Source organism: Eublepharis macularius, chromosome 16 (genome assembly GCF_028583425.1).
Source record: "Eublepharis macularius isolate TG4126 chromosome 16, MPM_Emac_v1.0, whole genome shotgun sequence".
Lineage (NCBI taxonomy): Eukaryota > Metazoa > Chordata > Lepidosauria > Squamata > Eublepharidae > Eublepharis > Eublepharis macularius.
The window spans coordinates 2,724,053-2,741,333 of NC_072805.1; the positions used below are offsets into that span (position 1 = coordinate 2,724,053).

Below are 17,281 nucleotides of genomic sequence, written 5' to 3' on the forward strand. Positions count from 1 at the left end.
AGACCACACCCTGAAACTATCATCTAAAAATTTTAAAAGGTGAACATCTGCTACAAAAGAAGTTTACAGAACTTGCCCCAAACTTCATGAATATAACAGAAACACCGTGAAAGGAGAAATAAAGGAGAAACTGCTCTGTCCTAAAACATTTTCTCTCCCAGGCTTCAGAAGGTGAAGCGCTATAAGCCAACCACGGAGGCCCCAGCCATGTGTTGCATTTCCCTTGTGCCCTGCCCGGGGGGGGGGGAGGGGGGGTGACTGCCGCGAGGATTTTCAGTCAGACGAGTGCTGCAGGTTCTGTGCCCGGAACTCAGTTCGCTGCTCTGCTAGGGTACCACCACGAGCGCGTGCAGACAGCCAGCTTATTCTTTTCCCCCACACCAATCTCCCAATCTAAAATGGCCTTAGGGAACTACTTGCTTCTTTACAGAGACTTATTTGCAGCTATTAGTACACTAAAACTTCCCCAATCGGGCTGCTTCAGGTGTGGAAAATGGCCCTGGGGGAAAGGGTTAAGCCGGCTCTTCCTGCATGTCACAATCCCAGTCTGAACAAGGTCTTTGCCTAGGAATTGTGTTCTCGGAACGGAACTCACAGCAAAAGTCCTCGTGGTGGACCTCAGAAAAACGTAACCTGTAATTTGGCCTTACGAGTGGTAGAGGCAATTCCCTACTTGGTGACACAGGTTTACCTTTGCTTTGAAGCATACAGCTGAAAAAACTGGATGTGTAAGTTTTCAAAGAGGTGGACACTGACTGAGGAAGATCGACCAGCATCTCTCCCGCCCCAGATTCCTAGAACTGGCACTTCTTGCTGGGATGTTTAGAGGCTCCTCTCTCTCCCTCTCCCTCTCCCACACCCGTGCGCGCGCGCGCACACACACACACACACAGAGGCGGAACAAGTAAACGTGTGTGTTGTGAAGGCAGGAGACAGGAAGGGCAGGGCGGGACAGCTGGACCAGAGTTAGCTGGGGTGCATGTCTGTAATGCCGGCGTTACAAGTTTACCATCTGAGTGAGAGTATCATTGTGACATCTCATTTTATACTAAGCCCATCTTCATCTCAAGATCCTGCTAGAACTACATCAAGTCCCTGGTTTACAATCAAAGAACAACTGCTGATGTTTTACTGTGACGCTGTTTATTAGAATTCGAAGTTGAAAGCTGTTTGGTCACATCACCTAGCTGCTACCTGAAAATAAATGTTTCATATTCATTTGTATAAAAAAAGAGACAGGAGGAAGAGGAATGAATGCCCTCCATTACCTGATGCAAAAATCGGTAAAGCAGGCAAAAAGACTATATATAGGTAAATATATTATATGGATCATTCCAGTAAGCAAGTAAAACATACTATCAAGGGCCATTTCCACACACACGTTGAATAATGCACTTTCAATGCACTTTCGCAATCCTTTGGAAGTGGATTTTTTGTTCCACACATGGAAAAGCAGTTCCAAATGTTCACTAAAGTGTATTGAAAGTGGATTATCCAACGTGTGTGGAAGCAGCCAAGAAGCGCAGCTGCAACTGATTTGCTCTTGAACTTCTATGATCTTTGGTATACAATATTAATTACACATTTGAAGACAAAAGCCAATGATAACATCTGTCTGTGAGCTGACAGGAAAGAAAAAAGCAGAGCTCCGCTTCGGAATACATTCGGTGCCTCTTCACCTGACACTGGAGGCGTTCACTGGGTCAAGCCATGCGGAGCTAGACAATGGAAGTCACGGGGCAACTGTGGGGGTCATCCAGGAAAAGGGCGCTGAAGACGTCATTGAAGAAGGAGGGGTGGTATTTGCAAGCTCTATCGCAGTCAGGGTTGAAATTCACTTCCAGAATCTGGGGCTGCATAAATGGTTTCCCTGGAAGATAGATAATGTAATCCTCTTTTTAACACAGATGGCACAACACGTCTCCCAACAATATTATTACTGAGTGTTTATCTAGTGCTTAAGACTGTTCAGTGTTTCACGTATACTATGTCTCCAGTCCTTATGACATTCCACTAAAGGAAGTCACACTCTTGTCCTCTTATCGCTGGAGGACGGCAAAGCTAAGAAACAGTAGTCTGACAAAAGCCCTCTGGGGAGTTGGCGACCAAGGCCAGATTTAGTCCCGGGCCTCTCGGCCACCTCGCTCCATCTGCGAGTGTGGAGCTCGGACGATCACAGTAGTGGTGAGCCCAGCAAACAAAGGGGACAAGGAGTGCACACAGTCCTACTACCTGATGATGGCCAAGAGACTCCTCTTTCTATTGACACAAAGCATTGGCAGCAAAAGAACTTTTCATACAGTAGCTCCTTTATAGGGCCATGCTCCTCTTTAAATATGTTGAAGAGACAGGTCACTTCCACAGGAAACGCTGTGGTGAAATGTTCTGACACCAGTTCCATTTGTGCTCCTCTCTCAACCAAGTAAGAGCTTTTTTTCCAGAGATGAAAAAGTTGTGCGTGTGAAGCTTTTCTGACAACAGCTCGTATCCTAACATCCTTGTGCATGCACCTAAAGTATTTCTACAGCAATGGGTCCTTAAAAGTAATTAAAACCTCATTGGAATGTTCAGGTGAGCTCTCAAAAGGCAACAGAAGAAATTACCATCACGGCTGGTATCCCACTTCAGCATCAGGTCAATGGCGTAGGCAGCTCGTGAGGACGGATAATCGCAAATGCCAAGAGGGGCCGGTTTTGCACAAGCTGCTTGGAATAATTCACGAAAGGCCTTAAAGATCTCCTCCTAATGACAAAGAAGTAACATTTAAAACTGATGCTGACGCATACATTAACTTGGACACTGCTTATCCTTATAAAAGCTGGAATATATGGAGAGTCGAGAATGGTCCGGAGGCACCTTCTGACAGGAATAGACTGAGAGAAATGTGTTGCGCGCTAAATATCTGATGGACTGCAGGAAGCTTTTTTTTTGTCTATTTTACCTTAACTCAGATCAGACATAATCAAGCACCGTTAGCAGCTGTTGGATATAAATTTGTGATATTTGGAGCAGAAAGTTTTATTTCTACAGTTGTGAAGCTAAAATCAAGATCAGGTATCGTCTAAGATCGGAGCGTCCACTGGGTTAACTGCTCTCCTCTGTTGCGTTTAGCAAAAGGTGGAGACCCATCTGTTAAACAGTTTAGGGGGGCAGCTGTGATGATCTGCAGTAGAACAAGAGGATTTTTGTTCAGTGGCACCTTAGAACGCAACAAGATTTTCAGAGTGTAACCCTTTGGCGAGTCAGCGCTCCCTTCTTCAGACACAAGTAGGAATGGAGATCCCTTGAGCCATTGTCTACTGCTGCCCCACCTTTGCATAAAAGATAAAACCTCTTAAATATTCTGAACATCTCAATGTAACAATTAAAGTCAACAGAAATCTTATTTTCCTGTAAACGCCGAGTCTCTCTACACAAGACCTCTTACGTGAGGTCACTCAAGTGAAGGGAGACCCTGTTAGCTGGGAAGCGTAGTTTTAGAAGAAAGGGGCAAAGGCTCTGTCCATTTCCCCTCTCTTTGACAAAGTATCACTGCTCCCGGAAATTTGACAAAAGATGAACAATTACACCACTTAACGGATATTGACTTACTTCAATGGTTTGCCAAGAACACTCAGGATATTGCTTCTCAAAGAGAGGAATAAATTCATTGCAGTGAATCTAAAAACAACAAGCCAACTGATTATTCATGTATCCCTTTAAGCACAGGAATATTTTACAGTTCTCATCTCACTCAGTCTTACAAGAATCCAACAATCTGGATTGTTACACTTCTCTCTTTTCCTAAAAGATTGCTAGAGGTTTTGTTCAAATGTACAATTAGACTTTAAACAAGAGTATTGGGTATTCCAGAAAACTCCAGAAGCACAAACCCAAAGTATATGAATTGTGCTTCCCAAGCCAAAGTTATATGCAGTACGAGCAGAATAAATTACTCAGCACCAGGACACAGAGAGACTGGGCAGGTCTTGAACCTCTCCTACAGCACCCACCTTTTGTACAGCTAAAGACCTCTGCAAGGTACCACTTCCTAACCCCTTCCCCCACTTGCATTAGATCATCAGCCAGTAATCTATTCCTCTTCTACCCTGTAAGGTTCAGCTAATACCACGTGCAACTTCTAACAAAAAGACATTTACCATCTGTGTGACCTGGGAACAATAAAAGCATATAGTACTTTCAAGAATGTTTCCACTTCTGAAGAGCTCCCCCCTGGTTATTCCCCCTGTATATCATATGGTACAAAGACCTCCTGGGAAACTCCTTTCAGCCGGTGCTGTGCCTCTGCTTTGTCAGAGTCAGGCCTCACAACACTTTTAGTTGGATTCTGGTGGCAATTTATCTGGTGGCAATTTATCTCTACCCTTCCTTTCTTCCAGGAGCCTCAAGGAGGCCTCCCATCCAAACCTCAAACACCTCCTAAACACCCTGCTGACCAAACACATTCCTGGTAATCTTCCGCCCAGCTGCCGCAGCCCGTGCCTTCAAGACCACGGCCCTGGTTAAACCAGGCAGTGGGCGTGAGTGTGTCACAATCAATCTAATTCAAACTAGTACTACCCACTTTTAACATCCATGCTCTTAATTTCCATTGGGGGATAAGTTTGTTCTTTCTCTGTATCATTTACTCACTTGTTTTAATGGTACCCCTGGAGCATAGTTCATGACGGTAAAATGCTTCTCATAGTCATCCAAATCATCGAGTGAAAAAGCTCTTTTATATATATAAAAAGACGTAAGTTAGTTCAAGTTCTTGACAGAATTCAAAAATGCATTAATGTATCTTTACACAAAGAGTTAGTTCTTACCGGTTTGAGAATCGTAGCCAAAACACATCATAAACATACACCTTAAGTGGTTTAACCGATCGCAGTAGCACAATGTAACGAATGTCAAATTTAACCAGTCCAATATCTTCCATATGAAACAATACTGGATTCTCAATATACTTTGACACCACCTGAAACAAAACAAGGACAAGAACATGCATAATTTGATTAAATCTTTAAAGTTCAACAGTAAATGACAAGTTGCCATCTACTAGAACAAATTTACAGCTCGTTTCTTCTCTGACACTACGAATTTTCTCCATTCAAGAAAAGATATTATAAAGGTCAATACTAAATGTTATATAAACAGTACATCGAGAAGATTGTGTTTTTGTTATCTGACACTGATTATCATGTGTCCTATAGAGTCTCTCAGTTCACACTCGCAGCCAAAAAGATAAGATCTAAGGTGGTACTGAATGAGGCTGCTTCGTGATCCCTGGGATAGTTTGGCATACTGTATTGTTTTAATTAATTTTAGTAACTTTTATAAACTGTGATAAGGGACTTAATTGTTTATTAGTCAATGTTTGGTGAATCGTGACGGCCTATAGACAATAAACTCTTTTGATCTTTGATCTACATGCAAGAATATTCTTCCATTCCCCGCAACATGAAGTAGTACAACACAAGAAAACAGGATTAGTGCTCCATTTTGTGAAGTGTATTAAATGGCAACAGCTACCCAAGGAGTCACAGGACTGACAATGAGTGCAAAACAAGCCAGCTTGGATAGGTTATAAATTTAAAATTTATAATCCATTTTGATTTCATGCTCATGATGGCTAGCCGATTCTCCTTGGTTTTTAACTCTTTTTTTCCTCTTCCCCTTCCTTCCAAGGTGGAATTTTTCCAGCTCCTGCGGTTTCTTGTGGGACTAGGGTCAGTGCCATTTGCCCCTGGAGATGTAAAAGGTTAAGAGTGGGTTACTTTGTCAAGGGCTTAGCAGTTCTTGTTTAATCATCCTGCCAGAGACCTGGTTGGTCTGCATTCTAAAAAACTTCTGCCATCGAACCACCTGCCTAAACACTGAGGGACCCTGTTTTTGCAGACAACATGGTGTTGACATGTGTTTATTCTTGAGAAGCAAATTCCATTTCTCCACAATTTGAGACTTTGTGCCCCTGAGCTTGTTAACATGTGCTGCTGCTGTTACATCTGCTATGTATATGATGGCCCTTGATCTTCCCAACGAAGAACAGGCACTCCTGCCACTACTTCAGTCTGTTTAAGAAGCAACAACTGGTGGAACAACTTCAGAACTTCAAACTACCCGGAGGGGTGACCCTACTTTGTGTGTGGGAAGAGTCATGGTCAATACTGACAAATTCTGCTTCAGGATCACCTAACAACCACTAAATCATCAATAATGCCAAGAAATACTTCTGTAACTGCATTCTGATTCGTGAATCGTTAATTGTGAACTTTTGAATAGACCAGTCTTGCGCAGGGCCACTGCTGGAGGGCATCCGTTTTCTCTGGGCAGGATGGGGAGCATGGGTGCCGAGAAGCGGCTGAAGAGCCTCCTCACTCCAGACGGAGAGCAAGGCAACGGTTTCCCTTTTTCTCCAGGCGACCTCATGTACTTCCACAGGCATGCCTTTCTCTGCAGACTGCGTGCTGATAAGGGACCTAGCGGCGCACAGCACACCCAGACACGCTGCTCTCGGAAAGAGAAGAACGGTTTCTTCCTTCCATCATATTGACTGGCTATGCCAGTTTGTTTAGTGCATGCATGAGAGATCTGTTTAGAGTGTGTTTAAGAATGAGTTCATGAGGCTACAGATACTTAAGCATTTGGGGCGAATCCAACGCCCCGCCCCGCCTGCACTGCCCGGTCCCCCCTCACCTTGGGGCCGCTCTCTCTCTGCCGGATGATACTGTGCAGGCTCTTGGTGACGTGAGTGTCAAGGCTTCGGGCCAGGTTCCAGGGCTTGCATATCCAATGGTTGTCTTCTCCTCTAAAATGAAAGCCGAAGGGGGAGAGATTTGTTCATTTATGTATAAATAAAAGCGTTCCCTAGGATGCTTCACATGAGCTGACAAACAATCCCTGGCTTGGATACTGTGGATAACTCTGAAGCTCTCTGGAAAGTGCGCGTGTCTCACACCCATTTCCCATCCTTTCAGTAAGAAGGGTGGCTGTGACCATCCCTCAGTTCCTCAAGGCTGCAGCCACAAATCAGGAAGACTGGGGAAAAGCTAGAAAGCTCACAGCAGGAGTGCTGCTCCCAGCTGAACAGAACTTTGTGGGAATGCCTTTCCAACTTCTCATTCATTCCATTTCTCAGGTGTTTATCCCGCGCCCTCCCTGCAACCAGGCTCAGGGCGGGTCACAACAACACTAAAAGGCCCAGTTCAGATGAGCAAAGCTGCCACGGCGGAACATAAGGAGAGAAGCGGTTTCACACCTATGAGGAGGGGCCCAGGCCATGGCTCCGAGTGTGAGAGTCCTGGCCTTGATTACAGCCGAGTAACTGATGGGAGTGACTGCAGAATGCAAGCGATATGTACGCTCAGTCTAGCTCCTGAAAGGAAATGAGCTGCAGCATTTTGCACCAACTGGAGTCTCTGATTTGTCTTTGAAGGGAGACCTATAATTACAGTAGTCTAGTCCTGATGTTACCATGGCATGAATCCAGGCAGCCGGATCAGTCATGTTGAGATAGGGGGCCATCTTCCAGGCTAGTCTAAGTTGGGAGAAGGCCTCTTTTTGCTGCTGCACATTTACTTGCTTCTCTAGCAGCAGTGCTGAGTTCAGTATAACCTCTAGGCCTTTAACTGAGTCAGCGAGCGTCAACTGGACCCCCTCAAAGGTCAGAAGCACAATATCCTTCAAGATCTCTGATTTTCCCACCAGTATTACTTCCATCTTGTCTGGGTTCAGTTTCGATTTGTTTGTTTTAAGTTATTTGACCACAGCTGTCAAGAAGCAACTTAGTACCCCCATGGCATCATCGGGGGATTTGGACAGCAAGATACAGAGTTGGGTGTCATCTGCATATTGATGACATCCAGTTCCATAGCTATGAATGGTTTCTCCGAAAGGCTTTATATAGAGGTTGAACAACATGGAGCAGGGGTCATTGGGGCAGTTGGGGGGGGGATAGTTGTGAAGTTCCTGCATTGTGCAGGGGGTTGGACTAGATGACCCTAGATGTCCCTTCCAACCCTATGTCTGTAACATAGGAGACAAGATTGTGCCTTGTGGAACCACACTAGATAATTCCCACTCTGAGGACAGCTGGTCTCCAATAGCAATCCTTTGAGTCCGTCCCATAAGGAACAACAAACTACTCAAAAGCACATCCCTTGATACAACAATAAAGCATGGCCTTTGTCTACATTCAGCTGGAGGTCATCAACTAGAGTCACCTCGGTCCCACAGCCTGGCCTAAAACCAGACTGAAAAGGAGCCAGAGAGGACTTTTCTCCACAAAGCTGCTTTCATTTGAGAAGCCCTTATTATGGCAGGCTTTCAGAGAAAACTGGTGGCAGACAGGGCATCTGGAGGCATTGCGTACTTGTCCAAGACAAATTAAAGACACAGAATGGTCAGTAGAAATTTCTCCCTCTTCCCTTGTGCTTGAGCAAGACATGAAATTTCAAAAAAGCAGTATTAACCCAATAGTAGCATAGTGGTTGGGTTGTGAATGAGCACTCTGCTGGTTCAAATCGCACTACTGCCATGAGTTCAGCAGGTAGCCTTGGGTAAGCCACTCCTCTCAGCCCCAGCTCCCTGGCTGAATTGTGGGGATTACAACACTGTTCTCCACTTTGAGTGGTGTTGTCAAGAACAGCAGTATATAAGGGCATGGTTGTTGTCAATACTCTTTCTCAGAGAAATGAGACACTGGACCTCTCTATGATGTTAGAGAGAGAACTATGAGTTGGGGAGTTCCGCCCCACTCCTCTCATCAAAATGGTGGGAAAGAAGCTCAAGGGGGGAGGGGAACGCCTGGTATGCGCAAAACGGCTTCAGAATTCTCCAGGCACACACAAAAATCCTGTGGCATTTAATCCTGCAGTTTCACGTTAGAGAGGCCACAAATATAGTCTCTCACAGTGACGCAGGGTGGAAAGCACACAGGATGTGTCTTCTGCTCCAAGCCTCCTTCCTCCAGTCATCACAAGCCAAGAGATGGAAGCCCTGGGTGTGGAGCGCCAAGCGTGCTGGGCAGGTTTCCTGCTTCCAGCGCAGCCTCCCTACTATTAGCTGGCTGGCAGCAGCACGGCAGGCTTACGGCAGAAAGTGTACATAATGGGATTTCTCCTCCAAGCCTCCCCCCGCCACTGCCAGCCAGATGGGTGCAGAGGGTGCTGGGCACACTTGCCCCTCCAAGTCGCCGCCTCATTCCATCATTAGGCTGGGCAAGCAGGAATGATTTTGAGCACATGTGGGGAAAGGGGCCACACTGCTTTCTAGTGGCCGCCCTTCCTGCCCCCTGCTGTGCTGCTCCAGAGAGCTCACTGGCCAGGGCATATATACGTGAGCTTTTCTTCTGTGATGCTGTAACTGTCAATCCCAAATGAGGGAGCAGAGCTCCAGTACCTTAGCACATTTTATTTCAACAGAAAAAGCATATCTCATATGTGGACTTGAATGATTATTTGCACTGACCTACACCAACTTGCTCACCTCCTTTCACGTTGCTGAAAATAACTGATGAACTGTGGCAATTCTGTAAGCAGGTTGAAAGTGCGAGGCAGCCATTTTGGCCCCTCTGAGCCTCCCACACGCCTCGAGACGCAAGCCAGACAATCCTTCACAGTCAGAAGGTTCTCACATGGAAACTGATTCAACATCACATGAGGCCTTTCTTCACTTAGTTTCCTAGAAAAGAAAGATGAGTAAACACAGAGCGCTCAAAGGCCAAGTATGTGCATATTGGACAGGTAAGAAAAGTTGTTACTTGCAGGGAAATGGCTGTAACCTGTAATCTTTGAAGTGAGAAAAGCTGTAGAGGAGATCTGCATCTTGATCCGAGTCAGTAAATTCAAACCGGGGATGAGTCAGATTTTGAAGGACCTGCTGAACGTCTGTATAAACTCTGGGAAGAGGGAAAAAAAAGACGCAGTGAGTGAGAGACCCTTCTGTCAGCAAGACGCCCGAGAAATGTTTCTTTGATGTTAGGAAGTGTGGAGGAGGACATTAAAACGCCAAAACACTTTCCACAAAGTATTTTTTGTCTATTAGACAGAAAAACTTTATCTTATAAAGCATTTTACACATCCCTAATGGAAGTCTGAGGACTTCCTCAATTTTCAGTGGAAAAGGACAGATTCCTTTTCCAGGGGGGTGCTGAAAAAACACTCTTACACCGTAGCCATATACTCTGACCTGGGTAGCCCAGGTGAGCCTGATCTCGTCAGATCTCAGAAGCTAAGCAGGGTGGGCCTTGGTTAGTGACTGGATGGGAGACCTCCCAGGAAGACCAGGGTTGCAGAGGCAGGCAGTGGCAAACCACCTCTGTTAGCCTCTTGCTGTGAAAAACCCGGCCGGGGGGGGGGGTCACCATAAGTCAGCTATGACCTGAGGGCACTCTCCACCACCACCACCGTAGACATATACAACATTTTAAAGAATTTTGGGCTAATAATTCTGGCAATAATTAATATGCTATAAGATGTTTAATGATCATGCACTATTAGAGTTCAGTATTTCCAATGTTATAAAGATCAGCCTAATATCAAAACATGCTGGCAACTCCTTAAGAGAGTCTCAATCGAAATTATTTCTTTTGATAGATAGCTTTCTTTTGTTTACTACAGAATTTGTTTTCTACCTTCAATGTTTACTTTTTCCTACCTTTTAGATAGCAAAAATTAAAGACACGTTCTACGGTAACATGGTTGCAGCGGTTTGCGAGTCTTTCTCAAGTAGTGGATAAATTTGCAATTTTTCTTTGAGATATTTATACTTTAAATTTCATAAATATGCCCCCAAAATTTTACATGCTAAGTTGTACGCTATGCATCAACTGAGGTAATTTAGGTTTGACAGGAAAATACTGCACACATTTCATTTTTCCAAAAGGGTTTTTTCCCCCATGGCATCAACGTTTCTGGAAATTTCACCTCTCTAATTCAAGGAAGATAGCAGGAATCCTGTTAAGGTCTGGCTGGTCATTTCCTCTGAGGAGGCAGGGAAGGGGCTTCACAGATTGCATCAAGAACCTCCGTCCTTTTTTGAGAGGGTCAGATCAGAGCACACGGTCAGATAAATGAAGAAGTTAGAACTGTGAAGTTGCATTTTCTTTTCTTGACATCAGAGTTATGTAGTCATGTGGTTAGTTTCTGCACCCACTTATGTCTTCTGCTCACCGAGAGACGAGGCAGGGAGGGGGCTGCCCAGCAGAGACACCACGAGAAGGTGGGCGGCTGCGCCCCGGCATCGCTCCCTCCAGGGGCCGTGGCTCGGCGGAAGAGCCTCTGCTTGGCAGGCAGAAAGCCCCAGGCTCAGTCCCCAGCGCCTCCAGATAAAAGGGCCAAGCGGTACGGACAGGCCTCTGCCTGGGGTCCTGGAGAGCCACGGGCCTTGAGGGGCCAAGAGTCTGATTCCACAGAAGGCAGTTCTGAATGCCAAGTGAGACTTCCCAGGTTTCCTTCCCCTACATCCATCGTGGTCTGGAGTATAAGGACAAATCTTAAAGTGGAGAAACAGAGGGTCTAGGGCACAAGTTGCCAGATAAATTTCCCTAAAATTTCCAACCTGTGGTGAGCAGTCCTGTACGTGCTTGGGGTGCAGGGGAACAAAGCTGGAGAGATGAACGTCACATTGAGATCCAGTGGCTTGTGGCTTGGCCTGGCTCAGTAAACTCCACATCCTCCATGACAGAAGGCGGAGCTTGCGGGGGTCTGCTGTACTGTGCACTAAGCCTTATGCGATTTTCTCATGGGCACCTTTTACCATGGAATCCTAAGCAGCTACTCCAGTCTAAGCCCACTGATTTCCAACCCCAGACGCACTAAGACTTTCCTCACAGGAAAGGCGCTCCAACCTCTTAATCAGGAGGAGGAGGAGTTTTTATTGTATGTAGTGTTTTAAATTTTATTGTAATGTTTTTATCTGCTTTTGCGTGTTTTTATGTAAATTAAAATGATGTGCTCTGCCCTGAGCCCGCTCGGTGGGGAGGGCGGACTAAAAATCTAATAAAATAAATAAATACATACATCATCCTGGTTGTTCCCTTCCAGACTTTTTACAACTCGTGCTATGTCTTTTTGGTGATGGGGACACCAGAACTGTACATAGTAGTCCCAAATAAAGATGCACCACAGCAAGGGCATTACGACATGGGCCGTTTTGTTTTTCAGTCCTTTCCCTGAAAAATCCCAGCATGAAGTCTGCCTTTTTACCACTGCTGCACACTTAGCTGACATCTTCAGCAAGCTGTCCACTGTGTGTGCTGTATGCCATCAAGTTGCTTCTGCCTTCTGGCAATCTTATGAATTAACCACCTCTCCAATGTCCTATTGCTGACCTTGCTCAGTGGATTTTTAAAACCACAGAAGATTTATGTTTATTGCACAGCCATCCATTTGGAAATACATACTTGAAGACTTTATTCTTGGCATACACAGGAGGCTTTATTGAAACTGGTAGTTTTTCTTTATTTTCCTTTAGAATTGTCTAAAACAAACAAAAAAGTAAAATTTATTTATTGCTAATAGCCAAAGACTGTTGCAATCTTAACATGCAAAACACCTCCTCCCCCTGCAAGTATTATCAAAGTGGGTTCACTCACAAAGAGTTCACTCGCACACAGTGGTGAAACGTGGTAAGACTGACTTGCCACCAGATCCTACGTGCTTACTCTGAGGGGCACTCCGCTCAGTACAACAGGCTGCCCTCTCAAGAGGCAAAGTCACACAGGCTGCAGACAGAGATGGCAGATGAACACGTCCTCTGACAAGGAGCTGAATGTGACGCACAGTTTACTATAGACTCGAGTCAGCTATTCTGAATCTCCCCCCTCAATTCATCTTCTTCCGACGTTGTCAAGCTGTACAAAGCCTCTACACTCACAATATATTTTGTTTCACAGTTTAAATTTTTTTGCACGTTGTCATTTCAAGACATTTTAAGAGAACCCTTGAAAGAATTATTTCCGGAGAAAAATCTTATGTGAGAATTATTTTGTGACCCCAAGGAAGTCAGCCAGTTATTATTCAATACCTTGAATATTTAATTTGCAGGTGGCAAATTAAATCTCCTAAACCTGATTAGGAGATTGGGAATATGCTGTGGGATTGGGGTCTCTCCTCACCGCCACAAATATTCCCTTTTCTCTTTCCCTTCTCTGGGTAGTGTTAATTATGGTGCAGCATTACCAGTACTAACAAAAGAACATTAATCAGCATCTAACTCTGTTTAAAATTGGTACAGATGTAATGCTGGACTGCAGATTAACGCTCACCAGAGATACATCTGCGGTAGTTCTTCTGTCACCACCTGAGGTAAATCTAAAAAATATCAAAGCCAGACTGCCCCAAGTAATCTCTCGAATGTGTGTGTGCAGGCGTGAACCTGCGATAAAAAGCCAAGACCCCCACCTCGTGCGATCAGCTCTGCTTACGGAGCAGCTGTCTGGTGAGAAGCCTAAGCCGCAAAGACTCTCCCAGTACAAGGATCAAGTTGCAGCTTTATTGCTAAGCGAGCATTTGAACAGATAGCAGGACAAATCTATGGAAAGGTGAAAACTACAGATTACAGGAAGCAAAAGAAAACACAGCTGTGCTTACTACCTATACACGGAACGCAAAAACTCAGAGCATCTTCCTGCCTTGGAATATGGATCTGGGCTTGGTAAACTGTGACCTGCTGCCAAGCTTTAGCACATTTCTAGACCTCTCAGGGTGCAGGGTTTCCCCTTTTTGGACCAATTACAAAGTAGGATGCCAGTTAAAACTCCCACCAAAGGAAGATTTAACCAATAAACATGTACTTTAGGATCCTAGGGTCTTTGCTCACAGCCCCCAAAGAGTACACAGTGCTGACAGCAAACAGAGGTCAGAGAAGATGGGGCAGGTGTTATATTGAGGAAACAATCCATTAATTCCTGCCTGCCCCCAGTAGTTACAGGAGACTATGGCAGAAGGTGGTTCAACATCTGTCTAGTGATCCCCTCCACCAATCCATCTGGGATGTGCCCATGTCCATGAAATTGGGTTTGGGGGGTCTAATGATTTTAAGTGTGTGTGTCTTTAAATGCTTGATGTGGCACAGATGAAGAGTGGGGGTGAAAGAGACGGATGAGAGAGTGAGATGATTGGTGGATGACTGAGTGTGTGCATGGAGTGAACTGCAGTTTTTAGCTACTGAGCAGAGAGAGAAATATTGAATCTGGGCAGAGCAGAGGGGGGGCGGTCTATGCATTTCTGAGAGAAATATTGAGTCTAGTTTAGTCAGGCAAACTGTGTGCACACCTGACAGAGAAAGTTTAGGTATATCTTTGCGACTGAGCCTATGAGAAGAAACTTTAAACACTGAGAACTATCTTTGAAACCATCAAGTTTAAGTACTAGCGTGAAACCAATATGTTTCTTGTAAAAATAAAAGTTTATTTTGTTTTTTTTTCCATCCCAGAGTATATGTTATTCCTATATTCCATTCCTTTCCTCAGGACCACATTGACCCATGAAGGAGCCTGACGCTTGGGCACGTTATTAAAGGGGAAATTTAAATCAACTATTTTGGAATATAATTCCTGGTGGCAGAAGTTTACCCAGAGGGTGTAAGAAGAGGGTTAAAGGCAAAATCTAACTGAGAAATACAGGGGGTTGTAACAGGAAGCTTTACTGCAAATTTTTTAAAAAGACAGGCCCTGTTTGGTCATAAAATTTATGGATACATCCTATACAGTACATAGCAAGCTTCTGGTAGTTAGACCACCTCTTTACCTCTTTGCCTCCTGGATTTTGTATTATGAAGGTAGAGGCCAGGGGTCAGGGATATAAGGTGAGTGCCAAAATTAACTGAGCTGCCAAACAGGCAGTTCAGAAATTCTATACTGTTAAAAAAAACTGGCTTAAGTAGAATTGTACCTGGTAATAGTCATCTGATGGCTCTCTGATGAAATGGTCAATATCTTGAACCTCTCCTGGAAGCCACGGTAAAAGCCGGCATTTCCTATGTAAATAATCGGTTTCCCCGTAGGCGAAGTCACGGGTCACTTCCTCTGAGATAAAATGAAGAGTTCATATAGAAACGTCTGTGCACCTGTCAATTCTCTGTCACTTACAGAAACATGAGGAATATATTCAAACAAGAGTTATTAAAAATAATGGCAAGATTTGAGTCCAGCAGTACCTTAGTGACCAAGATAGGTCACTCTTGAAAACTGATACACTGAAAATCTTGCGGGTCTCTAAGGGGCAGCTGGACTCAAATCCTCCTGTTCTACTGCAGACCAACATGGCTGCAATGAAAAATAATGAAATAAAAAGAAAAATAATGGCACTTCCATGCATTTCTTCACTTAGTCCACGCCAATTCCTCTACCCCAAATAGTTCTGCTTTAAAGGAGAAGATAAAATACTTAATGAAATAAAGGTACTACCAGGACATACAGAGAAGACAAGCAGCAGCTGAGATTGTCATCTAAAGGCAGAGATCCGTCTGCAGATGCAGTCCAGGAAACCAAACAGAAACGTAACTAACCATGCAGCCCTCAGGAGAGTTACGCCCTTCCGAGCCCAATGACATCAATGGACTTAGGGGTTGTAAGTCTGCACAGGATGACACCGTAAGAGATGCTTTTATGTAGTTTGGTAGTGGTTAAGAGCGGCAGGGCGCTAAGCGGCAGGAAAACCGGGTTTGATCCTGTCAGGCCTGGCTAGGGGATTCCCTCAGACTCTCCACTTCATCAAACACAGTTGTATGAGTTAAAGGTCTTTAATAGGTATTGTTCCCTAGAAGTGCACTTGTACATAGTAATTGCCTGGAATGCCAAAGCACAGTCTTCCCCGAGAGGTTATACCTCCAGTCCCCTCTCCAACAAGAGTCAGCTGAAGTCAGCAGAAGTCCTGAAAGAGATGCAGAGTTGAGTTTCCCAAGGTCGGTTCCCAGATGGTCCAGTTGCACTGCTAACACTATTCAGCCCAACTGAAGCATAGCCAAGATACAGTGAAGGAAGAAACTACGACTCATCCCCGCCCAGTAGATATACATTCACAAGTATGCCAGGCAGGCAGGCTGGCCTGTCTGACAGATCCCCGACTCCTCCGCTTGAACCAGCTGGGTGATCTTGGGTCAGTCTCAGCTTTCTCAGAGCTCTCTCAGTCCCACCCACCTCACAGGGTGAGTGTTGTTGTTGGTATAATAACAACACACTTTGTAAACCGCTCTAAGTGAGGCATTAAGTTGTCCTGAAGGGCGGTATATACATTGAATGTTGTTGTTGTACGTATGCAAGGGCACTACTTGCCAACGTGAGAGGAAGAAAGAAGACCTTGGCTGGGTGAAAAGGAAAATGGGATTGCAGAGGAAGAGCAGCACAGCAGATGGGATGCCTGTAAGCACCCTCTGCAGAGCAGGGACCTCTCTCCGGCCACTGCCCCCTTAGGAACAGCGACTTGCCTAGCCAGCTGTCGAAAACTGTCAGGATCCTGCCCTTCACAGTAGGTCTCCATTGTTTCCCACCGTCGGTGCCCATTCCCCATAGTGGTTGATTGGCGTATCGGTCCCTCCGTCCTCCTCCTCACAGGGTCGCTTTGTTGCTCCTCTGGGCTTCAGGCGGCCTGACGATTCTCGCTTGGAACTCGGTTCCTTCTCGGGAAGGGCTCTTTTCTCACTGGGGCATTCCTTGGCAAAGTGACCAGCAGCCCCACATCGCAGGCACAATCCTTGCCTCCTCCTCCACTCCTTTTACGTTAAGGATGTTGGTTCTCGTGGACGTGGTTCCTCCCTCCGTCAGTAGTCCATTGCCCCTCGCCCTAGTACTGCCTGATGCCAGAGATGGAGTAATTTCACCACTTGCTCTTGGTTTTCAATCTCACACGCTAACTGGATCCACCAAAATAGGGTACATGGGTCATCTTGGATCATGGCCTTAGCCACTGAATCTGGGTTCAAACTGGCACGGAAGAATTCCACCTTCACCAATTCATTCCAATCTTGCACCTTGGCTGCATGTGCTCTAAAATCCACTGTGAACTCTTGCACTGACCGATTCCCTTGCCTCATGCCCTTCAGCTTAGTCCTAGCCCGCTCCTCCTCAAGGGGGTCTTCATACTGCGCCTTAAGTGCGCACAGAAAAGCTCTCACACTCCGCAGTTCTGGCCATGTAGAGCATGACATACCATTTTGCTGCCGCTCCCCCCGACTGGGAACTTAGATAACTCACCTGACTGGCTTCGTCCTGGAAGGCGTGGCTCCATTCTCTCAGGAACTCTACCACTTGCACTAAGGAGTACCCCAGTTATTCAGGGTCTTCTTCAAAGTGAGCTTC

The 17,281-nt window shown here is 45.4% G+C and overlaps 1 protein-coding gene across 1 annotated transcript in view; it reads right to left on the minus strand.

Annotated features, from left to right (window-relative positions):
- Positions 1-1,121: 1,121 nt before the first annotated feature.
- The window catches only part of TTLL12 (tubulin tyrosine ligase like 12), a 34,627-nt gene continuing 18,467 nt past the window's right edge, over positions 1,122-17,281 (minus strand). Inside the window, exons 5-14 of the mRNA XM_055000353.1 lie at positions 14,877-15,010; positions 12,386-12,462; positions 9,764-9,880; positions 9,469-9,663; positions 6,679-6,790; positions 4,809-4,960; positions 4,633-4,714; positions 3,592-3,660; positions 2,604-2,742; positions 1,122-1,870 (exon numbers count right to left, since the gene is read on the minus strand). Coding sequence (XP_054856328.1) covers positions 1,719-1,870; positions 2,604-2,742; positions 3,592-3,660; positions 4,633-4,714; positions 4,809-4,960; positions 6,679-6,790; positions 9,469-9,663; positions 9,764-9,880; positions 12,386-12,462; positions 14,877-15,010 — 1,229 coding nt within the window. The 3' untranslated portion in view covers positions 1,122-1,718. The remainder of the gene's footprint in view (positions 1,871-2,603; positions 2,743-3,591; positions 3,661-4,632; positions 4,715-4,808; positions 4,961-6,678; positions 6,791-9,468; positions 9,664-9,763; positions 9,881-12,385; positions 12,463-14,876; positions 15,011-17,281) is intronic.